The sequence below is a fragment of the Suricata suricatta genome, chromosome 12 (assembly GCF_006229205.1).
Source record: "Suricata suricatta isolate VVHF042 chromosome 12, meerkat_22Aug2017_6uvM2_HiC, whole genome shotgun sequence".
NCBI classification, from domain to species: Eukaryota; Metazoa; Chordata; class Mammalia; order Carnivora; family Herpestidae; genus Suricata; species Suricata suricatta.
Genome location: NC_043711.1, coordinates 23,331,832 through 23,357,217, shown reverse-complemented (window position 1 = coordinate 23,357,217; position 25,386 = coordinate 23,331,832). Strand labels below are relative to the sequence as shown.

At 39.7% G+C, this 25,386-nt stretch overlaps 1 protein-coding gene across 1 annotated transcript in view; it reads left to right on the top strand.

Annotated features, from left to right (window-relative positions):
* ERC2 (ELKS/RAB6-interacting/CAST family member 2) overlaps positions 1-25,386 on the top strand; it is a 916,748-nt gene that overhangs the window by 678,381 nt on the left and 212,981 nt on the right. The window contains exon 15 of the mRNA XM_029918083.1: positions 20,405-20,552. Coding sequence (XP_029773943.1) covers positions 20,405-20,552 — 148 coding nt within the window. The remainder of the gene's footprint in view (positions 1-20,404; positions 20,553-25,386) is intronic.

Genomic DNA, 25,386 nt, shown 5'->3' with positions numbered 1-25,386 from the left:
TCCCTCTTTGAGGGAGGGAAACTGAAGTGCATTTCTTTGCCTTGGTAGGGGGAGGTGTGGTGGTAGGTGAGAGACTCAAAGAGGCAAGACGGACTGACTACCCTTTCTAAAAGGAGTGATCTTCCAGGCATTTTAATGGCTTGAAAGCAAACAGTTGCTAGTGCCACTCTGTTTTCAAGTGATGTGATTTTTTGTGGCTTGGGCCAGTGTTTGGAAATAATTCATCAGAAGATGTCAGGATGAACAATGGACACATGACAGCGAAACAGCCTTTGACATGTCATACCTCTGGTGCTTTGAGACTTTTAATTTTGAAATTTTAGAAAGATAAGCTAACCGGAAAAACAGTGATCCACAGCATCAAAAATACTTACTGTCAAGTCCAATTTCCCATTTCTTGTGTCCCATTGGGCATAGAGGGGAAGCTTCGTTGCACCTTTTAAAGTGAGATTTAGCCTTGAATATTTTGATGTCAAGCAGCATAAACCAAGTTCACTAATATTAGTCATCTAAGATCATGTTAGCATCAAAAGGCCTCCAGGTGCCCCCAGTTTTAATAATTATCAATGCCTACGCTGATGTAGCCTCCTATTTTGTACACCTACTATTATGTATGCACCTCCTATTATGTAGGTGCAAAAGTACTCGAAGATGATGAAAGTATGCTTCAAAGTCTAGGGATAATGAAATTATGTCAAGGTAGCTTTTTATCTTAGTGATTGTGTTTCAATTTGTAAATGTTATAACTGTTTAAAAATTTTTTTTTCTCTAGCAAGCTGCAAACTTTTAAAGACATTAAGCCTGCCAAATTATAGCCACTTATTTCTGCCTGACGTGTTTTTCAGCTTAGAACCACAGAGGGACTGCCAAGCCTGTTCCTTTTCATTACCTGTTCTGTGTCTGGCCCAGAGTTTAGATTTTCGAAAATGGAAAAAAGCTGTTTGCAAAATCACAAGGCTCTTGAGCTCTTAGTTTCTTCTTAGTATCAACGTTTATTTATTTAGGTTTGGGCTGGGTTTCAAAAGATTGAAATTGGAAACAGAGAAGGTGACTCTGAACACCATTTATCTGTATATAAGCGAACGTTCAATGTACGTTTAATTTAAAAAATTGCTGTTTCCTACAAGAGGGAGCTATTTTTCACATTGTTACAACATTTTTAGAGGTCACTAGGTGGTCATGTCACCAGCAGGGAGTTTTTGTTTGGCAGGCAGCATTGGCAGTTAGTTACAAATGCCTCCCATGATTCAGTGTTCAAAGGGGGCTGCTTTGCAAGTAACAAATACTTACAACCTGAGAACTGAAGTATAAAAAGTAGTGACAGGGGAAAATGTTTGGAAATGTAAAACAGCATCTTTAGTGGCCAAATTAGGGTGTTCGGGGAGTCGGAGATTACATGTCTACTTTATACTTGAGTTTAGCGTTTACAGAAGCAATAATGCCTTAACTACCCCACTTGGCTGTCACCTTGCTTCTAGTTAGCAAGTGCTCTTAATTTGTGAGTCATTGTTACCGTGATTTGGAATAATGTTCAGATTCCTGACAATAATCTTTATTAACCTCATACCCTGCATTTGCCATCCTGATAGGTTATTCAACCTGTGCCTCTTGGTCATTCCTCATTGTGAACTCTGGTAACTTAAGCAAGATTAAGTGGGCAGCTAAAAGCACCAATTACCGGGGCTTCTAGGCTTCCATATTTACAGACAACCCAGTATTTCAAATTTTGGATAAGCGAATTATAAGCTGTCTTTATGTGGAAATAAATAAATGAAATGCAGATGGATCTTTGAGGAAATGGTTAAGTTAAAAAAAAAGATTAATAGCCTATCATTAGAACTGCAAGTGTTTTATTTGTAATTAAAAATCTTAAAACAGAGGTAGGGGTTTTTTTTTGTTGTTTTTTTTGTTTTGGGGGTTGATTTTTTTTTTTTTTTGTCTTCCAAACAGGACAATTGCTGTGTCTCCCCTGCTCTCCCGTTTTTAAACTAAGGCATGACTTGAAGAATGCACTTATCAGTTAGGACTACAATACAGTTAATTTGCTGTGTTATACAACTTGTATAAGATACCTTATATATTTTTTAAGCTAGAAACTGAATTCAATTTGAGCAAAGTTATTGTCACAGCTTAGGTTGAGTTGTTCAAGGTAGAAAAGCCTAAGAATTTCAGACTTGTTTAACAGAACAAAGGAAGACATTTAGCACCTGTGTCTATTTGCAGTTCAAAGAGAAACTACAAATAACTTGATGGGTCTTTCGCTTATTTGACTATAGCACTTCGTTGATATTTTTGCCCTTATAATTTTGTGGGGTTTTACAGTTGTCTGTGTAAGAGAGCAACTGTCACAGCCACACAGTTGTTGTTGTTGTTGCTTCCTCCAAGTGAATTAAGTTTATATTCTTAATGACACTTTGCCACTTCTTTAATTCTTTGCAGAAAGCTTTTTGGCTCTGAAGATCCATTGAAATACTGGGTTTGGATATTCAAAAGAGTTCTGCTAAGTGATTTAAAAAAGGAAGCCAGAATCCAGAGTGGAAATGATTCACTGTCAATTTTAAAATTCAGTTTTTCTTTTTGCACTTATTAGAAAAATTCATTTCTACTCTCCAATTTACATTTGCTTAAGTGTGTGCAAGTGGAATCGTGATACCATGGTAAACACTAGGAATGTACTAAATCTCTGGATAAAACACAGAAAACTGAGAATATCATTACTCAACACTCCTTTTTTTAAAAAAAATACAGTTTTCTCTTCCGGTCTCTAGCAGCTGGGAATACTCATTTTACTCCCTTGACAATTGGAGATTTGGACATGTTTATCTTGTAGCTGATAATAATAGTAAATAAAATGAATGATAATGGCAATAATAACTACAGTTTGCATTTATAGTAGTAATAGCTGCTTATACTTGATTTAAATGCGCTCAATGGTTTACATGTTTTATCTCATATAATACCCCATGGGAGTGAGTATTATTATCCTCATCTATGGATGAAGAAATTGAAATTTACAGATGTCCTCCAAATCACACAGGTGCTAGTGGTGTAGAACTGGGATTTGAATCCAGATCCTTGGAATCCCATTCATTCATTCAACAAAAATCCATCAAATCTTAAGTAGATTTTAAAAAATGATAATTTTAAAATTCTGTTTAGAGTCATTGTCTCTCCTGCCAGTGGATTATGGTCACTTCTCTCAAGGAATCATTGGGAAAGAAAAGCTCTGTTTCCTCCAGATAGTAACTTTCCCTTCGTGGACGTACATTATTCGTCCCAGGTGAAACTCCCACCAGCAATTTGAACCAATGATTTATGTTAGCTAAACAAGTTTGGTTCAACTGACAGAAGTCGTGGCCAGTTCAGAATGAGTCCATCACAGATACTCTTTGGGATCAATCAAGGTGCACCATCACTGTTTGGGCTTCAGGGAACACAGCTCTGTGAGTGGGGATCCTGCCCATAGTAATGCTCACTATTTTCATGAGATTTTGCAGTTTAGGAGATGCCTTCCTGTGGGTTATCTCATTTGAAGCTCTCAGTGACTGTGGGAGTAGGTAACATTGTTTTCATTTTATGGGCCCCACAACTAAGATAGATAATGTCAAGTGACTTGTCCAAGGCACATATCTAAAATCTGGTGACTATCTCTCTATGAGTCCCCTCCTTTCTATTTACCCAATAGCACTAGTCGGGGAGGTGGGTTGAAGGTTCATACTTATCTCCCCTTTCTCATGGGGCTTGCAGCATCATGGCGGTTCACTGCCCACAGAGTCCTAAAATGCTGCAGCCACTCGCTTGGGGAATTCTGGCACTATACGCTGTGAATCACTCTCTTGTCTGAGGATTTGTAGCAGCTCTAGATTTGGCTTTAGTCCACAGGCATTCCAAATATTGAAAGGAATGAACATCCAAGCCCTAGTTGTGAACTGTCCTGGATTGCTGTCACTGACAGCAGCTTTGTGACTAAAGTGAGATCCTTTTATTGGAACTCAGCCAAGTTCTCAATGGTTCAAAGTGATTGGGTTGTCTGTTTCTCTCTGTGTCTGTGGTATCATTACTTAGAACAACAGATCCACCACATTGTCTGTTTTTATTTTGAGACTTATTAAATTAGAGCCTTCCTGGGTTGAAATCTCCATTTTGCCATTGATTAGCCATGTGAGCTCCAGCAAGCTAATTCACTTCTCTATTTCCTTATCTGTAAATGGGGACATTATAGCACCTGTTTTATTAGATGGCTGTGTAGATTGAACGACAATATATAGAGAGGAATTAGAATAGTATAGTGTTATAGTGCTATAGTGCTATAGGATAGTATAGTGTTTAGCACAGAAAAAATGCTGGAGAGTGTTGGCTAGATATTCTCTATTGTGGGATCTATGGCATGTTCTCTGGGGTGGATACCAGTCTTGGCAAGACTGTTCAATATTCTTGAAATAGGCCAATGGTGTGCTGCTAAACAATGTCTATGGAGAAAGGGAAAAGCCCTGATTGCTAGTATTTGCCACTTTTCATAATGTAAATACTCCTGCCATGGCCAGGGTACCGACTGACCATGGAGTTGGAAAGAGATGCACATAAATGACTCTCACTAGCCAGTAGCAGCCAGTTCCAATACACCACTGAAATAGACCCTTCAGGCTGTAAGATTATTAAAATAATTGCCGAGGAGAATGGCCCTCAAATCCTAGCTATCCCCTTTTCTTTTGATGTGAATCCATTTGTTTAGGGACCTTCCCAGTGATAGGGACCCTCTCCCAGCTGTAGCTGATTAACCTGCATTGGACTAATCTGTTTTCTTTCTAGGAAGGTCAAATATTCTTTTTCCATTAAGTCTAAGATTGTAGCAGAGTTATTCTATAAATGGTATGTCTTCCAAGATGGATTTGGAATTTCCTGCTCTGAGGGTACTGGACCTCTTTAGCATTGACCTTCCTAAGACTCACTTGTTAGTTTTGTTTTGTTTTGTTTTGTTTCCTTGACCTATCCAAGTATCCTTCTAATACTCCCTCTGTTTTCTAAGTTAGCTGGAATCAGTCTCTATAGCTTGGAATCCAAAGAAACCTAACCAAAACACAGTCGTACCACACATCTTCTGCTAGAATTCTTTCTCTGGGAATTGCTTGACATCGTCCTCTGTTGTCTACACAGATACTGTCAGAGATCAGAATGAGGCAGCTTGTGGTATTGTTTGACAGCCATGACTTAGCCAGAGGTCTTTCATTTATTGAATTGGCATCAGCTTTACCTACCTTTGACTCCCATCCTTAGGTCCTAATTCAAATCTTAGGGTCCCTGGGGAGCAAGCCTCATCTGTATTCACTTTAGCCACTAGTTGGAGGAATAACTGCAATGTTCCTAAATCTTCACAGGCTGCATATGTATACATATATTGCATTAAAAAGTCTAATGAAAGGAGAAGAAGAATATGTCATATTTCATAGTAATCACACTGGCCCCATTTAGATATGATTTACCTAAGGGTGAATGTTGACCAACCTAACTTTTCTTTCCTCTTCTGGTGACTGAGGGCCTGAGAAGGACCTGGACTTCATGCATGGCAGGGTCTATTTGTGAAATAAAAATATTACTCTACCCCTGTATCTTAAGGATACCATATTGTAAAATATCAAAGAAATGGTTACTTAAAGAACAGTTGGGTTTCAACATGATGTTTCTAAGGCAGCCTGCTTGGAAACCTCAGTAATATTTGGTGAAAGGTCAAGCACTTTTCAAAAGGAATGACAAGCCCTCATCTATGCAGGGTAAAAGGGAATGGCCAGATGTTCCTCAAACACACCCTAATTATAATAATATTCAGCAATCACTTTCTAGATTCTGAATGTCATGGACCAATAATGTGAAAAAATATTTTTGAAAACAACATAAAACTTGATTACCTAATTAAGCTATTATTAAATACAGCTATCTAAATGTTAGCTCATCATCGTCATCATTTGATAAAAGGGTATTTTAACATCACAGATGAGGAAGGACATTACCTAATTTCAGAATAAAAGGCTGCCACTACCTGGCATGGGTGTTGGTAATCTTATCCCACAATATTTGCCCATGTCTTCCCCTATGTGCATGGGTGCATGAGTGAGTGTATATGTGCTTATACGTGCGTGTGCAAATGAGTGTGTGCACGAATGTATGAGAACTTCAGCACTGGCAAGTGCCAGTCTTTGGTTTGACACTTAGGAATCACTTAATCTGGCCATGTTTTTTCCCTTGGTGGTACTCTAACATCCTTGGAAGTTATATAGTTGAGAAATAGGAGTAAATATACCAGACAGATATAATTTTAAAACAATCCTCTTGTTTTTCCTCAGATGCTTATCTCCATCTGAAAACCCCTCCTTTTCCTTCCAGAACACTCCAATACAGCCTTCCTTCACACCGTACCACTACCTCTGTGCTCTGTGAAACCTACCCCTATCATCCTACACCAAAGGGATGTTCCTTCTATCCCACTATCAAGCATTTTAGTGAAATGACCACATCATACAGACTTGGATTCAAATTCTAGTTTCACCATTTAAAAGCAGTGTGACTTTGGGCAATCTGCTTAAATTTCAGACTCAGTTTATTCAACTTCATAATAAGAGTAATAATAAACTTTCTTTTCAGAGAATAATTGAAGAGGACTAAATGAAACTACATGCTTTACTCATGCCTCACATATGCATATAGCAAACAAAGTAATAACTGTTAATAATTGTTAATCATCTATCCTAACAATGGAGGCATTAATTGACTATTATTTGTCTTTTGTTTTGTGATTTAATTTTTAATATATGTTTGGTTTTTTTTTTACCAGAAGAGTTTGGAAGCCATACCCCTTATTGCTTTTGCATGGTGTCTAGCACAATATTTATCCACAGTAAGCTCTCTTCACATATGTGTAGAGATGAAGACATGGATTGACATTGGGTTGACATTAGATAGTCCTTTTATGCCACCATACATGATGGTGTCACTATCCTCAGGGATGCCTTTTTATTGGTCCTCTTATTAATGGGGATTTAACATTCTGTAGCCACATTCTTCTTTCATTCCTGCCTTATGTCCTGTGACTGGGAAGTTCAAATCTAAAGGAAGGTGCTCTACTGCAGCTCAGTGGCACAGGGCCACCTCAGGTCTGTCCTGGGAGATAGATGATCTGATCTCAAAGCAATCATTCACCAGGCCCGTATCTCAGGGAGTGGTAATCAGTGTCAGGTTGGGATTTGTTCACCAGGAAGTTTCTCACTAAGTGGTTTTCCAGATCTGGGGCATCCAGTAAGGGACTGGGATTTGCCGCCATTCTGGGCTTCTAGTTCCCCTCCTCTTGCTCTGATTTGTGTAGCAGGCTCTCTCCTTTGGACTGGGTTGTTTCTGGTAGATAGTCTTGGGTGGATGTAGAATTAGTAGCTGGATATTGTGAAGTGGGAATTGCCTCAATCTTTTAAATCTTTGAGATTAGAAAGTGATAAAGAAATAAATTATCTATGGGGATGTATTATAAAAAAGCAGATGTAGAACCAATAAAGCTGCTTTTATTATAGAAGAAAATTGTTAGGTTGAACTACATGAAATCATTGATATTTGACTGTTTCTGATTCACAAAAAAAGTGCACTTCATATCATTCAGCCTGATATCTGTGAATATGAGGTTTTGGTTGTTTATTTGTTTATTTTGAGCTTCTGGATTGCAGCTACATCACAGTAGACATTCAGAAGGAAGAGAACAGGATGGCAGAGAGCTTTTGAGTCAATTATCCCAATATTTGATACATGTGGGTGAGCATGTCATGTGGATTCTTCCTTTTTTTTATGTTTTCATTTATTTTTGAAGGAGAAAGGAAAAAGAAAAGAAAAGAAAAGAGAAAGAAACAGAGCATGAGCAGGAGGGGCAGAGAGAGAGGGAGACACAGAATCTGAAGCAGGCTCCAGGCTCTAAGCTGTCAGCACAGAGCCTGACAGGGAACTTGAACTTGTGAATGAGAAAGATCATGACCTCAGCTAAAGTCAGATGCTTAACCGACTGAGCCATCCAGGCACCCCTTGCCATGTGAATTCTTATGCCCAGACTTTGGGTTGGTAAAGAGCATTCATGGGTATCTTCTTTGTCTGGTATTTGTTGATGATCTGGTATTTATTCCCAACAGAAATAGAACAGTATTTCTTTGTGTTTTGTGGCATCATTCAGGCTCAGCCCATCATGACTATGTGTAGAGTCTCTGGGGTCTACTGTATGGTAAACTCCATGGAAGCAAGAGTTGTGGCTCTCCTCTTTGTCCTTCCCTCCCTGGTACCTGGTATGCAGTGGGCACTCAGTTAATACATGTTCAAGGAATTGAAGAACTGGACTCTGATCATCTGGTTGGTTTATTCTTACTTGTGTGGTAGGTAAACATCCACCTCAGAGGAACATGTTCACTCCAGTTTCTTGGGAGTGGACATCCTAATTTCACATCAGAAATGTTCCTGCTTCTAAGTGATCACTCCTCCCAGAGTGGAAATTTCACTTCCATGAGCCACAGGCCACCCATACTGTAAATCTGAGACTGCTTTCTATACCATTGTGTCTTGGGCTGGTTCCCCCACGATTCTTTCCAGATGTGGAGTGCTTTCAGGTAGTTTACCAGACTCTCATTCTGCTTCCGCTGTCTGGTTTCACGTTCCCTCCACCTCTTAGAAGGAGCATGATGGTAGTGTCCTATATATTATATTCATGAATCCAGAAATTTCAGGTAACTAACAGATATACCTTCTCATTATTTCTGGATTCACTACCTGATTTTTGTAGCTCTTCATTGTGTGTGTCTTTTAAATCAGTTGCTTAGCAATGCAACAATTTAGGTATATGTATGTGTATGCATGGTTTTATACTTCTGTAGTTTGGGCTCTGAAATTAATTTGTGGTCGTGGAGTATGCTCTTGCATCTCTTTTTAGTTTAGAGCTTATCATACATCAGCGAAACCTTGCTAAAGAAGTGGCCACATGCATTTGCTTTCTCTCCAGTTGACACATGCAACAAATGGTTAGTGACTGGGCATTAGACTGACTCAGTGTGTTTTCATGGCAGCATTTTAGCAATTTCTTACCAACATATAACTGCTATAAATCTGATCGCTTTTTTTTCCCTCGCAGTGTTGAAGTATGTATTTCTAATCTCTGTCATTTGGACTTTAAGTTTTTCCAGAAAAACATATCATCCTAGATTTGGGTATGAAGCCCCTTTGGATTCACATTGTAATCTATTTTATTCTGTATGTCCTCCCAGCAAATTTATGTATGACAAGTACAGAAATGCTGAGACTTCGATTCACTTGGAAACAACTCTGTGTCTATGAAGTTTTCTCTCTCTCTTTTTTTGTTAAGTTTATTTATTTTGAGATAAAGAAAGAGCATGAGCAGAGGAGGGACAGAGAGAGAGGAGAGAGTAAGAATCTCAAGCAGGCTCTGCACTGTTAGCGCAGAGCCCCATGGGAGGTAGAACCCACAAACCCCAAGATTGTAACTCAAGCTGAATTCAAGAGTTGGATGCTTAAACAACTGAGCCACCCAGGTGCCCCGAAATTTTCTTTTTAAAAAAAAAAGCACCTAAAATATGCCTGTCATCTCTTAACTAAGTTCTCAGCAGGACCAATTCTATACTATTTATTTTATAATTTGATAAATGATAATTTCAATCTAGCCTTCCCTCAAGGAATGAAAAATGTGTGCAGAATGAGGATCAGAATGTGAAATGCCCTAGCTCCTTATGCATCATGGAGCTTTTCTGTGGCTAATGTTTCTTTTGTTAATAAACACCCTTTGAGGTACCTTTTTAGAATGTAGTTGGTAGAGATATAATTACTTTGGGGGGAAAAATGGAAAAGGGCAGTATTTACTGCAATGGCCACAAGATGGCAGACCTAAAATCCAGACTTCTCAAAGAGATTTACTTTGAGGAATTGTATCTTTGAAGTCACTTCAAAAGCCCTCAGCTTCCCAAAGGAAGAGTCCTATACGTTACCCCAAATTGCTCTGCAGTTCTGTGGCAGGCCCAGCAAGGGAGAACAGCTCAAGTCGATGGGAATCTGTTTCATTCTCCTCCCTGTCAGATATCATGCCTTTGTGCTCCTTCTGGAAACCTGACTTTTGCTTGGCCACTACAGGTACCCATGGCACATACAGACACACCACTCTGTTTCCTTCCCCCCATATGGAAGCACCACTGCCTTTTTCCTTCCTTGTGAACAGCAACTTTCACAATGGAGCCGCTTCTTTCCAGCTTACTTTTTTTTTTATTTCTCTCTACAAAGTTCTGCTTTATAGAACCTAATTCAATTTTCTTCAAATGTTGCATTAACAAAATTCTGGAATGTACCCCCTTCTGTTCATATTCTTCTTACAGCAATGACATGACAATCTGTTTTGTTTTTCATTATAATTTAGCCTATGGGAATATTCTATTTCACGTAAGCATAAATAAAGGGAGGTTTGATTTAACACAAAAATTTCAAATTAAGAAGGGAAATATTTAGTTCAAGATGCAGGAGGGCAATTTGCTGCTCTGCGCAAAACTTACTAACAAATCTTAGTAGCCTTCAATGTACAATAGAGGGAAAATTAAAATATACATATAATACATATATATGTATACATACACACCCATTTATTTATCTCATCAATAAGAAAAAAATAATTGATCAGTTGCCCTGAAGGCTAAACCTTGGAGTCAGTGACTTATTTTCTGGCAGTTGTACATTTCCAACCCAAAAGTTAATGTGATAAGGCAAGTGTCTTGACAGTAACTAATCATCCATGGACTTACGTTTGGTTTAAGTGGGTGCTGGGCAAAGCTCTAGGCCACAGTGAAGTCCATTTGTATTTAGTTTTCTTATTATCAATCATCAATAATACTTCCAGGGAGTCTAATTGAGTGTATTTCACATTGAAAGCTACATTGGCAGAGTTAACTGGTCAAGAGAGAAGCCTTCTCATCACCGAATGAGAATAATGAGAATGAATGAGAACGATTGTGAGCAATTACACATTAATACCTGGTGTGCTAGTGTGTGTGTGTGTAATGTGCCTGGTGAAGGGTCAGAGGCTCTTCATTTCACTTGCCCTCTCTGCCTTCCAAATATACCATTTCTTGAAGTTTTTTTTTTTTTTAACGGAAGAATTTTTTGTTTGAAGTTGTTTGACTTTGGTTAGATTTTGCACTTGACCTTGACTTTTAAAAGGTCACCTTTCAAAACATGTTTCCATTTCTCATGCAGCATGAAATCACATCTTGCCCACTTTTGTGCAGCCTTTCCTATCGGTTTGGATGGAATGATATTGAACAGTTATTGCAAGTCAGACCAGGCTGACCTATAATGCAACTCTTCTATGATGAATAAACTGTTTTCACACTCAAGCTCTGTTTTCTTCTTTAAATTTATTTGCAAATTTTTTATTAGACACATCACCAAAGACAAGGAAAAGCAAACATGAACTATTGGAACTTTAAGATAAAAAGCTTCTCCACAGTAAAGGAAACAATCAATGAAACTAAAAGGCAGCCTATGGATTGGAAAAGATATTTGAAAATGATATATCGGATAAAGGATTAGTACCTAAAATCTATAAAGAACTTACCAAACTCAACACACACAAAAACAAACAACCCAGTTAAGGAATGGACAGAAGACATGAATATACAGTTTTTCAAAGATATCCAGATGACTAACAAACAAATGAAAAGATGCCCAGCATCATTCATCATCAGGGAAATATAAATCAAAACTACAATGAGATACTACCTCACACCTTTCAGAATGGCTGAAATCAACAACATAAGAAACAACAGGTGTTGGCAAGGGTGCAGAGAAAAACGTTGTTGGGAATGCAAACTGGTGCAGCCACTCTGGAGAACAGTATGGAGATTCCTCAAGAAAGTAAAAATAGAAGTAGTCTACAATCCAACAATTGCACTATTAAGTATTTACCCAAAGGATACAAAAATACAGATTCAAAGGAGTACATGCATACCACTGTTTATAGCAGCATTATCAATAATAGCCAAACTATGGGGAGAACCCAAATGTCCACTGACTGATGAATGGATAAAGAAGATGTGGGGGAGGGTGTGTGTGTGTGTGTGTGTGTGTGTGTGTGATGGAATATTACTCAACCATCAAAAAGAACATCAAAAAGAATGAAATCTTGCCATTTGAAATAATGTGGATGGAACTAGAATACATTATGCTATTAAGTGAAATCTGTCAATCAGAGAAAGACAAATACCATATGATGTCACTCATATGTGGAATTTAAGAAATGAAACCGATGAACATATAGAAATAGGGGAAGAGGAGAGACAGAAACAAACCATGCGATACAATGAGAGAGAACAAACTGAGGGTTGATGGAGGGAGGTGGGTGGGAGGTAGACTCTAGATGGGTGATGGGCATAAGGAGGGCACTTGTGATGAGCACTGGGTGTTGAATGTAAATGATGAATCACTGAATTCTATTCCTAAAACCAATATTGCACCTAAATAACTAAAATTTAAGTAAATGAATAAATGTGTTTGCAAAACAGTCCTCATTCCATGAAAGTCAAATGTGCAGCCTAACAGAAACCAATTTCAGAGTCAATCTTGAAAATTAGAAACCCATTGGCGTGTTTAGAATGTTTAGTATAAAGGGGAGTCGATAGAAATTATGCAAAACTTTAATCTTTACATTTGATGGGATCTGTTATGTAATAAGAAATAATTGCTAACATTTATGTGGTCATATCAAACACCGAACAGAATCTTTACATTCATTATCACATTTAACTCTCAAAAAGATTGAAGAGAGTTACTATCATCTTTCTTAGTTCAATTGTGAAGACCTCTAACTTTCAGTCATTAAGTTACTTGCCCAGGGTCACAGAAATAACAGATATCGCTGTGATTCAAACCCAGGTATATTAGATTCCTAAGGTTAGGCACTAAATCATGTACCTTAAGTACCTTAATCAAATCTTAATGACATGAGTGATATTTTATTTGTGTAGATAAGTTTAAAGAAATCATAATAGGCTAAGGAATCAAAATAAGTACTTTCTTATATCTGGTGTGTGTGTGTGTGTGTGTGTGTGTGTGTGTGTGTGTGAGAGAGAGAGAGAGAGAGAGAGAGAGAGGGAGGGAGGGAGGGAGGAAGGGAGGAACACAGTACTCAGTAATACATCATGCACATGTCTTCTACCAGGACTCGGAGAAGGGCTTCTCCCATCCCTCATTGCCTTTTTATCACTTCTCCCAAGGGATGGGAATGGCGAGAGCAGTTTAAGATGGGGGACAGTAGCTTTTCTTAGCACTCACCCTACTCTGGCCTTGGACCTTGTCTGTATGGGACAAGTTGTCTTCAGACTCCCCAATACCCATTTGTAGCAGGATTCCAAGTGGTACCAACATTTGCCATCTTAGTGTCCTGAAGCGCTCTGTGTTTCCACTTCAGAGCTTCCTGGCCTAGCTGCACTTGGAGGAATCCAAGGATGGGCCAGGTCTCTATCTGGGTCACCTACTGAGTAAGTAGGGGGATAGAAGCTGCTGCATGGAGCAAAGAGCTTCCATAAGACTTCATGGCCCCTGCGTTAGGAAATTCCAGTCGTGTGCTATTAGGTTTCAAAGACAAAATTTCCGTAATTGGAGTAAACTATTTCTTGAGGTCAGTTTTAGGTGGGCAACAGAGAGTAAACCACATTAAGAAGTCTGGGCTGCCGAAGCCTGGCCTTTACAAGGTCTGTTCTCTGTCCCTGCTGGGACTTGTGGTTGTTCAAATAGATCTCACCCTGTGGGCCCCACCTTGTGTGAGCAGCTTTGCTTTCTGCGTGGGCCCTTCGGCATGCACAATCCGTCATTCTACTGGTGGGTAGTGTTGATATTAAGTGATATCACAAGTCTTTTCTTTCTCAAGATGGTTTTTTAAAATCCTGCTTTTAAAATTTAGGCAAATGAGCATCTATCCCCAGCATTGATCACAGCAAACTTCCACCCATCTTCACCCTAGGGGTGAGAGAGAGGCTGTTTTGAACAGGATCTTTCGTCACCGTCTGTCTTAAGTCACCTCCTACTGAACTTACGGTTGAAGATTCAGGGTCATAAGGGAAAGAAAACAGTAATTAACTGGGAAAAGTTGATTGAGCAGAATTTTTTTTTCCCACAGTATGATTGAACATGACTGCGGGCTGAGCACCATACATAATGTAGGTTCTCCCCTACATGTCATTATCCAAACATTTCTTAATGGAATGCATTTTTTAAGCATCTGCTTTTGTAATTGAATGTGTTCCTAAAGATGGGTCAGCTAACTAAAACAAGAGCCCTCAAGAAAAAACTGTGTTAATGCTTTCCCCCATCCAATTTATAACAGTTCCTAATTGGTCTGCCTCATTTACAATTCCTAAAATTAATTTCGGACCCTCTCTCAGAGCTCAAGTCATCATTAATAGAGCGACAGCAACAGGGAGTGAAATAGAAATGTTTATAAAGCTCCCTTTTAAATTGACTGTGATAAGTGATGTAGTGATGTATTACCATCAGAGGATTCTGGATCTCTCTTTGAGAAGGTTAGCCACAGGCAACACTCAAAAGAAGGCATTTATCTTGGTGGGAGACGCCCTTCAGTCCTCTTTTGTTTTATTTCGTTGAGGTTTTTTTTTTTTCCAGGGTGGCTAAAACCATTTTTTTGGTGTTTTATTAGCTGTATCTTGACTACCTCCTACAAACTGAATGACAGCATAGGGTTATTAAATGTGTTCTTGCACATATTTTTATCCATTGTTAACCCTGACTAAATGTGTGTGAGGACACAGAATTTCCCCCCTTTTCACTTCATTGTTGCCCGTATTTGTTAAAGAAATTATTCCCCTTGACGTTTGTTTAGGCTGCACTTTGATAAAATGCTGTCTATAGTCCACTTTCTTTGCTTGGCATTCAGCAGACTCTTATAGATTTATTTCTCTTTGCATTATCTTATCTTCCTTTCTAGCTTATTTGGGCTTCCTTTTCATATTTTAAGCTACATCTTGGGGCATAGACAGATCACCTTAGTAATTGTATACTGAAGCATTGCAGTGTTCTGAAGATAACTCTGCAAGCCTTTGGCATATACTTAACCCCACTAACTATCTAAAGATGAGGAAATATGTTCTTTTCGTGTTCTCTGTGAACAGAAAGGACAGATTAAGTGCTGAAGGTGATTTTAGACTTAGAGAAACTTTCCTCAGGTTGATGGGACTCTAACAGTTTCTGAAGCAATGTAAATCTGGCCTTGAAGCTAGAATGTGACTCACTTGATGGAGAAAATGAGGAGTTTTCCAATTTATATCCAAATGTCTTGTCATGGGTATATCTTATTATTTAAACACTTTTTAAAAGATGTAGATGTGAAAGAGGCATTAGAACTGCAAATATTTCAGTTTTCCCGGACTTTGAGAGGCTGAATCAAAATTCCCTATTTGGAAAAAAGTGGGGGCAACATTTATTACAATTATAAAATGAATTAAATAAATTACATTTATTATAATTTATTACAATGTTTACCATTTTCTCAAAACCGGCCTCTGTATTTTCGGTAAAGTATTTGTCATTAGGTGCTTTAAGTAGATATATTAGCAAATCGCCTGATGGGAATTGCAAAAAGTGTAGACTTTGATATTGGGCTGGCAAATGAAGTTCATCTTTAAAAAAGTGTATGTTCAGTATTCCTTACCCTCAAAAAGCCCCTGACTTCTCAGGCAGGAATAATAACAACCCATAACTCTGTAGAATTAGCTAACATAAATTTAAATTGTTAGTTGAAATGTATCAGCTTGATAAAGAATTATTTTAAACCTATTTTATAAAGTTTATTGCTTAAAAAAGCCCACAAATACAATCATTGTGTCAGCCTAGAATTAAGAGTTTTCTTGCCTGGCATCCCTGTGCAAATAGGTAATGGCCAAATACAGCCATAGTGAGAACATCTTTCCAAATACCCTAAAGTGTGAAGTGTTCATATTTTTCTAGTTTTATATACTTTTATTTTCTACCAATTACTATTTGGTTTAAATAGACTGGAATTATTTAATGTAGGTTTCAATCAAGTTATTTTATGAGAAATTATCATTAGTTTATGGAAAATATTTAAATGAGGGTTTCTCAGGGTCCTTAGGTGCCTGGGTGGCTCAGTTGGCTAAGCGTCTGACTTGATTTCAATTCTGTTCATGATCTCACAGTTCCTGAGTTTGAGACCGGAGCAGTGCAGAGCCTGCTTGAAATTCTCTCTCCCTCTGCCCATCCCCGAATCACACGTGCATGTGCACGCGTGCGCACACACACACACACACACACACACACACACTCTCTCTCTCTCTCTCTCTCTCTCTCTCTCTCTCTCTCCCTTTCTCTCTCTCTCTCTCTCAAAATAAACTTTAAAAACAAAATAAATCTTCTTACACTAATTACATTCAGAGTTCTATGATTGCCAAAAGCAAACAAAACAAAATTTTAAAAAATTAAGGAAAATCTTACAAAGAACAAAATGGGTTATTTTGTATGAATATTAATGTTGATGTGTAGTGGGTTTAAATGTACTTTTATAAAAATGATTTTAAATGTATTTTGAGTATTATAATAATAATAATGGGATTTGGGGCTATATTTAGTAGTATCATCTGTAGAGGATTAGGAATTGATATATTTTTGTGATTGACAGTTTTTGGATCAACAGATAATTAGAAAATAATTTATTGGGACTTTTAATTATATTACAAGAAGAGAAATAAATATTGTTTAGAAAATCTAAATTACAGAATTATAGGGGGAAAGGAGTTTAGAAGGGTCATTCTTTAGATTGATGATGACTTTTTAAGAGTTATTAAAGCTGTATAATTCTGAATATTGACCTGAAATAGGAAAATGGATTAAAAAGAACCACAGAGGGACATACAAGTGAACACAGGGAATCTTCTTTGACAATGATTACAACTGTCCAATTGGGAGATGAAGTGTAGACTGTACCAGACGTGTGTGTATATGAAAGTAGGTGTATGTGCACTTATCTATGCATAAAGAGAGGGACAGAGGGAGCATAAATACCTTGATGGGAAAATGAACACATTTGACATATGGCAAGTATTTGAAGCATGTACTTGCAGTTTATTTGGTGACTATAAAGCTTTATTTGCAATTTCTTACTGTTTACTCTTACGATATTTTGTGAGAGAGACAGATAACATAGGAAGGTTTAAGCAGAAAAAAAGCAAAAACCAGCTTATCCATTTCACAATCATGAGAGATAATGACTATTAGCATTGTGGTGTCTGTCCTTCCTGTTTTTATGTTTGGGGGATCTTATTGCATATACATATGCACATCAGAACTGTAAGGATTTTGAGTTTTGTTTTCCTCTACTGGCATGTTAGGCTGGCTCAGTTTCATGGATGCTGGTAGATGACAGAGTCTTTGAGGTCAGAAACAAAAGACTTCATTGCTCAAGGTGCAGAGAGCAGTATCAGGGTATTTATGTCAATTCTTCTATCCTCAAGTCCCAGGGAGGCAAGGCAGATGAGCCGGATGAACAGCTGTACATGAAGTGGGTTGCATTACAAGACAGCAACCCTGAGCTTATGGAACCTGAATCTTTTATAATAGCAGTAACATGCCTGCCCTTTGCTCTGGAAGGAGACACTGTTAGACAAAGGCAGTAAGCATGTCTACCCTTTGATCCTAAGGCTGAAACTACCCCTGTTTTCCAAGGGTATTCACTATACAAACATTCTGGGAAAATTGTGAGAAAAGAAGGTAGTGCCTTTGATTGTAAAATGTGCAGAAATATGAGACACATGGAGAATTGTCTCTAAACAAATGTTTTCACATCTTTTTAAAAATAAGTATGTTAAATGCAGCATATAGCTATAAATTTGCTATCAGCATAATTTACTATCAGTCCTCAATTTTCTTACTAATGATTTCTTAGATTATTTAGATTTAAAAAGCTTCACATGGACATTTCAGTTTGGGGCAGAGTGGGATAAAATATCGTCACCTCGGATGTGTGGTAGTTAAGTTGGAGTTGGTAGCAAATAGGCTCACTCTGATTTTGATGGCTGTGCAGCCTCTTCAGCTTGACTTTATGTGCATATATGTGCTAACTGAATGGCAAGCATGTCTACTGTCTCAAGATGTTATCCAGAAGGAGGCAGGCTGTGTGAACCTGGATTTGAATGCACTGTTGATAGGCCAGGCTGCCCTGGCTTTCTTCTGGAAAGTGGACATATTCCCTGACATTTCTGCTGCTCATATGTCTGCCTGACCCTCCAGCAGAAGCTCCTACTTCCTGCCATTAGTGATGCCCAGAGGTGGGGTCTTATAAGGTACCTAGAATATGGCAGGAGTGATGCAGATTGGGACAAGACCTCCTCAGTAGAAAGAAGGACTAAATGAAAGGCACCAGAAGAGCCATTTTCTAGTTAGAAATAGTCCCCCAGAATTCCATGTTGAAATTTGTGACAGATGTTGCCAGAAAATTGAACTATAAAATGGAAGGAGGCAACTCTAATGCTCCTCTGAGTAAGCAATGATCAGAGATTAAGGAGTCAGAGCATTATAATTTTTCTAAAAATGAGAGGAAAATTTGTACATGGTATCTTCAAACATTTTTTTTAAATACAAAGTAAAATTACTTATTTCTTGAACAAATATTTTAGGCACTTACTATGTGCTCAGTGCTCTTCTAGAAGCCAGACTGCACAAGATAGATGAGATTCTAGTATCATGGAGTGTCAAGTCTGGACAACAAATAATAGATATCTAAGATCTATCTATCTATTTAGGAGGGGGAGGGGCAGAGAGAGAGGGAGAGAGAGAATCCCATCATAGAGATTGCATGGAGCCTAAGATGGAATGGTCCCTCAACCCTGAGATCATGACCTGAGCTGAAATCAAGAATCAGACACTTGGGGCACCTGAGTGGCTCAGTCAGTTGAGCATCCAGCTTCGGCTCAGGTTATGATCTCACAGTTTATGGGTTCGAGCCCCGCGTCAGGCTCTGTTCTGACAGCTAGCTCAGAGCCTGGAGCCTGTCTTCGGATTCTGTGTCTCCCTCTCTCTCTGACCCTCCCCTGCTCATGCTGCCCTCCCCTCTCTCAAAAATAAATAAAACATTAAAAATTTTTAATAAAAAAAAAGAATCAGACACTTAACTGACTGAGCCACCCAGCATCCCTCTAAGATCCTTTCAAATAACAGAGAGGTTTGTGAAGAAAGAGTGTAATGTGACAGGCCAGTAGCTTGGGCACAAAGTGAAAGGTAGGAGACACTGCTAGGGAAAGTGTCTGGCAAGGGCTTTTCTGAGGAAAATACATTTGAGTTGAGACCTGAAAGGTAAGAACCTGTGAGAGGTGAGGGCATTCCAGTCAGAGGGTATGGCAAAGGAAAAGGTTATGAGGTGAGAACGAGTATAACATTGTCAAGGACTAGAAAGAGTTCAGGCACAACATGAGCTAGAGCCTAATGAACGCAGAAGGAGAAGAGGTACAAGATGACCTCAGAGAGGTAGTTAGGGCCAGTTGGTGTGATGAGTCATAGGCATCAGTAAAGGGTCTGGATTTCAAGTCTAATGAATGATACAGTGGATTTTGCCAGCAACATAATGGTGGATTTATAATGTTTTTAAAGATGACTAGTCTTTGTTCCACACAGACCAGTGGTCTTTGTTCCACAGAGACCAGTCGGCTGCAGGAGTACATGCTGGTAGTTGGGAATAATTTGGTAGCAGTAGATCAGTTTAGATAAGGAATGTCTCATGGAGTAAAACCTACTGAACTTGTTGATGGATCAATTCTGAGTGGAGAAGAGAGGGAAGAAATCAAGGATGATGTCTAGGTTTGGGGCTTGGGTGGATGATGGTGTAATTACTAGATAAGGAAGACTGAGGAAGGAATAGTTTTTGGTGGAATGGCAGGAAAGCATCATTAATTACATTAAAAATGGAAAGGATATCTCTGCCTTCAAAAGAAAATATTGCCAGAAAAAATCATTAATACTTAAATTGCTTCCCAGTTTTGTTGGGTTGTCTGGGAGTACCTAGAACTTTACTTGGCAAATCGATAGATGGATGGATGGATGGATTAAAGTGCCCTAGAAGTGAGTGTTCAGATTGACTCCCTCCATTTCTAATTTGTAGCTTTGTCTATGAAGCCAATGAAAGATGGATCCTCAGAGGAAGCAGTGCATAGGTCTCAGGGATTCTGAAATTACCTTGTCCATTCTGAGAACCAAAGAGTCAGTTTGTCTTTAATTTCTTTCCATTGAGACAATGCTCTATGGTTCATTTCAACTATAAATGACAAGTTTTTTTTCTCACACTTTATAAAAATGATCACAATAATCTTTATTTTACCAGACAGGAAGCACTGCTTGCGGCAATCAGTGAAAAAGATGCAAATATCGCCTTGCTGGAACTGTCTGCTTCCAAAAAGAAGAAGACGCAGGAAGAAGTCATGGCCCTCAAGCGGGAAAAAGATCGACTAGTGCATCAGTTAAAGCAGCAGGTGGGGCCTCCTCCACAAAAGGTGTGTTTTGCTGGTTTTGGGGCATTGCGTGCTTTCTCTGGGTTTAGCTACTCTTCATTCTCCCATGTCCATCCTGCAGGATCCAGCAGCTAAAACCAGGTAGGAATGAAATGGCCCGAGTTGTTGCTAGAACATCATTTTCCTGCCTTCTGTGTTTATGTGCATGTGCCTGGGCTTGTGTGGTTTGCAGCCAGCGCTCTTTCCCTTTCTTTTGTATTAGCATCATCTCCCCAGATATAACTCTCTGTCTCTTCCTTCCAGTGGACTTTGTAGGACTTCTCACGAAATCCTAGAAACTATGAATTAAATTCTGGGTACCTTCTTTCCCATTGGAAATGTTCCCTTCTGTCTTGCTCACTTTCTGAGTACCATTAGTAACTATCCTCATCCAGTTCTTTAGATTTCTTTCTCTCCATATTTCCAGCCTTGGTTCTTCAACTAGTTCTTTTAGGACCTTTCAGCTAAGGAATGTTTCTCAGACCCTAGCACTGCCAGACTATGCTTGGAGACCTCCCCAGCCATTATTTAGTTAAACATCTTTTTTTTTATCACGTATTTACTCAATTATTCACTTATTCCTTCTCTCTAGGCCATTGTATTTCTTCTGAGGAAAAAGGAAGGAAGGAGGGCCAAAGTCCTAACTTGTGTAGAAAGTTCTTTTCTTTTTGGAAGGTTTTCTGTGAGTAGCTTAAATAGACATAATTGCACCTGAAGTATATTGCAAAATTATTCCTGAAATCTTCAGACATTATTTCTTCTCCATATATAACTTGGGAACTTTTGGAAGCAGTGGTTAAAGATATTCACTTGGATTCTAGGTTCATTATAAAACCAGTTCAGCAGATACTATGGCTCAATGATCTGTGGTTTCACAAGGTGGCTGTCATATCTTAGCTTAGGCCACATGTGGCTCTGAAGCTCTGAAAATGCCACATGGTACCACATGGAGTGTGTCCACATCAATTTCAGCCCCCAGGGCTGCCTCTCTGCCCACTAGAGTGATCTGGGCCAGTGTGTAGGGTGAGTGGAAGGGAAGCCCCAAAGAAATAAAACCCTTCCTCTCACAACCAGGCCAACTCTTTCCCTCCTCGGGAAGGAAAAGGCATCCTTTGGCTGTGAAAGAGTCCATTTCTCATAGGGCTGCCTTGCTAAGACAGACCACCACCATGCCTGAGTGCCGTCTCCTGCAGGGCAATCACTGCCAGACATTGGGGTCATTCCACAGAGCAGCATGCCTTGCTAGTAGTGCTGGCCCCAGGGGTTGGGAACCACTTACATCTGACCTCTTTGTTTGGGGCTGTGCATCTTCTACACTGGATTTTCCACACACCTGGCCACAGAAAGTCAAGACAAGCCCCCTTCCTTGCTTTCTCCTAACTGCTTCCCTGTGAGCCCTACTTCCTCCCCTCCTGCACCTAACCATTGTAGCTTTCTCCCACAGGTATATAGACCTAGGAAACAGCCCCTGAGCTCGAATATACCATGCACTTGTGATGCTGGCTACAGCCCAGATATTACAGCCAAGTACCACGGGTCCAGCTATGATGCATACATGATCCAAAGATCTCAGGTCAGTCAGCAGCTAAGGAGACACTCGCCCCCACTGTGGGGGGTGGGAGTGCATAGTAGCTACGTCTACCTCACCCTTTACCTCTTTTGATGATTTCTAGTACTCGGTGGCCACAAAGTCTGAGACCATAGATGATAGCATTATATCTTGATTTCTAAAGTGATTTCATTTATTATGTGTTTGTCAAGGGTTCCAGATTTGGTGGCTACCCGCAGGGGCCAGCTCTTCTCGCTAGCTGATGGAGCCAGCCAGAGGCCTCACTGTCAGGCACAGTGGATTATATTTTCCTTTCTGTCCCCTAGATACCTTGCTCCTCAAACTCCCTTCTATTTTTCCAATAAGGAATTTTTTCAAGGCTGTTTTTTTTTCTTTCTCAGCATCATGAAAATGCACTCCTAGATTCCAGGAAGGATTGAGTGTAGCCCTTCAATTTGCTCCTGGGAAGCTGCACAAAGCCTTCATTATTCACAACAGGCTTGGTTTTGGGTATCATGGGGCACATTTGGGAAACCCCAGCATGCAGAGTTAGGCTCTTGCCTGAACTCAGGCAGGGTCTGAAGGGCTGTTGAGGAAAAACAGGCAGAAGGAGAAGGATGAGATCCTTGATGATTTAGGTTTAAAATCCTTCCCCATACCCTGTAGGTAACAGAGAAGGAAATAAAGCACATGAATTGAGGTACCCTTGTTGTAAATGTTATGATTCTAAGGATAATGATTAATTGGCTTAGGAAAGCACCCCCTTTGTATTGAGGATTTGCTCTGTGCCAGGATGCATATCCAATATCCCTTGGGGATTGTGTCCTGCTGTTGTCACAGCAGCTCTGTAGTGTGGGTGTCAGGATTCCCTCCCTTTCCTGGAGAGTGTGGCTGAGACTCAGAATGTGAAATAATAAGCCTAAAGCACACAGCTTGTAAGCAATAGAGCTTGGATTTGAAATAGTCCACCTGAGTCTACACATGTGCCACCAGATTCAGGTTCAAGAAGGAATTCAGAATGACAAACAGAAGGGTATTCTAGAACCTGTGAGGTCCCCTTATCTTTGTAAGCTTGAAGTAGATACCAAAATACCCATTTAAGAATGTTCTCTGGCTATTCTTAAGGGGTGGGATCTGCCTAGAGCTCTTAGGCTTAGGCTCTTTGATCATATCAATACTTCCTAATACTTCTGAGTTCTCCCCACATGCCAGGCATAGCTGTAAAGGCTTTATGTACACTGACTCATCAACTCCCAACAAAAGTGAAGAGCTGATACTCTTATAGGAGAAGAAACCAGAGGTCCAGAGAGGTTGAGTGCCTTGCCCAGGCTTTATAGCTGTACATTCCATGATGCTTAAAAAGACCCTTTGCCATACAACCAATAACTGGATTATTAGATACCATCTAGAGTTGGACTGCTTAGGGTGACTCTTGTCTGAGCACTCATTAACTCTGTGATCATGGGCAAAATACCAACCCTTCGTGAGCCTCAGTTTCCTTGTCTGTAAATTGGGCTAATAACCTAATTTAAAGTTTTGTGAGTGTAAAGTATATAAAGAGCTCTGCATATGCCTGGCACATAATAGGTATTATATATGTATGAGCTGCTACTTTTACTGCTACTATTAATTGATTTTATCAATACCAGCCCTCAGAGGTAGCTTGATTTTTATTTCATTGTTGATTTTCTTCACAAGCCTGGGAGTCATAACTTGTTGAGAACACACTCTTGAACTGCTGGAGAAAGAGCTGACAGACATTAGTCTTAAGCCTTCCTGGTCCTCCCTCCCTTTAAAGCCCAGGCACTTGGGAGCAGCAGGCAGACATGACAGGAACAGTAGACCCCAACTCCCAGCATGCACCAAAGAGGCTCATAGTGCTCATTAAATTTGCTTGGTTTGTGTACGCAGTCCACATAGAGTCAGTCAGAGAGGGCACCACCGTCAGAACAAGTGTCAGGCCTCAGCTCTCATCACCTGCATGAGTGACTTGGGAGGGCAGAGCTCTTTCAGGTGTCCAGGCCAATGGGAGGGGAAGGCCTTTGGTTTATCTGCCTGATGTTCTGTGAGGATACTGAGGCAGACTGGCTCATGAGAGATTCCACCCCTTTCTGCTCAGCTCATCTCATGCAGAAGGTTTCTCTACTGCCCATGTGACTGAACATCAGTAGTTCATTCAACAATCCCCATAGTTATTATACTCTACCAAGCACATAGTACCCACTCAATAAATATTTGTTTTGTGAACGAATGAATAACACATGCCAGGCTCTATGTCAAGTGCTTTATGTAGATATGAGTTTACAAACATTATCTCACTTTTTTTCTCATAATCAACCAACCAACATATTGCATATCTGCTATGTGCCGGGCTCTCAGACAGGCACTGGGGATTCATCCACAGCAGATATTTTATCTGCCACAGTGATAAGAGCATCGTTCTTATGTTTGAGTTGATCAAATCAAGGCTCCAAGAGACCACATGATTCAACTACTATACCTATACGTACCACCCATACCTGGTAGTGCAGGGTTGGCCTCCTGAGATGCAGCAGTGCTGACACTTTGCTCTTAGCTAGGCTCAACACTGCATCTCTAACACAATACTGTAGGCCATGGATTAGCTCCCACAATTCACAGATATTGTCAGAGGATTCAAGTTCCAATGCCTCAGCCTATGTCTCCCAAACTGCCCAGGGGCACAAGGGTGAGAGGGTACAGTTAGCTTAGTGAGACAACGTGCCATGTTGGAATTCAACTCAACAATATTCATTGAGTTCCTTCCCTGTGTTAGAATGCTAGGCACTTTTGGAATATGTCAGTGACCAAAATAAATACCCCTTCTTCATGGGGCTTTATGTTTTAATGTTGAGGTATGGAGAAGGTGGGAGAAAAGCAATAAACTATGAATGTAATAAATAAGTAAATCACATGGTTTAAAAAATTGTAGATCAGTATAAGGGAAAACAGGAGTGTTGGGGAAGGATGAAGGACATGGTGACAATGTAAAGTAGAGTAGACAGATGGGCCTCATTGGGAAGGAGACATTTGAACAAAGACTTGAAGGAAGTGAGGGAGTGAGCCTTTTAGATATCTAGGGGAAGGGTGTTTTGGCAGAGGGAACAGCCTATACACAGCTCTAAGGCAGGAAGTTGCTGGTGTGTTTGGGGAAGAACAGGGAAGCCAGTGTGGCTGGAGTGGAGTGGACAAGGAGACGAAGAGGAGAAATGTCAGCGCAGTAACTGAGTGAGGATAGGATGTGTAGAG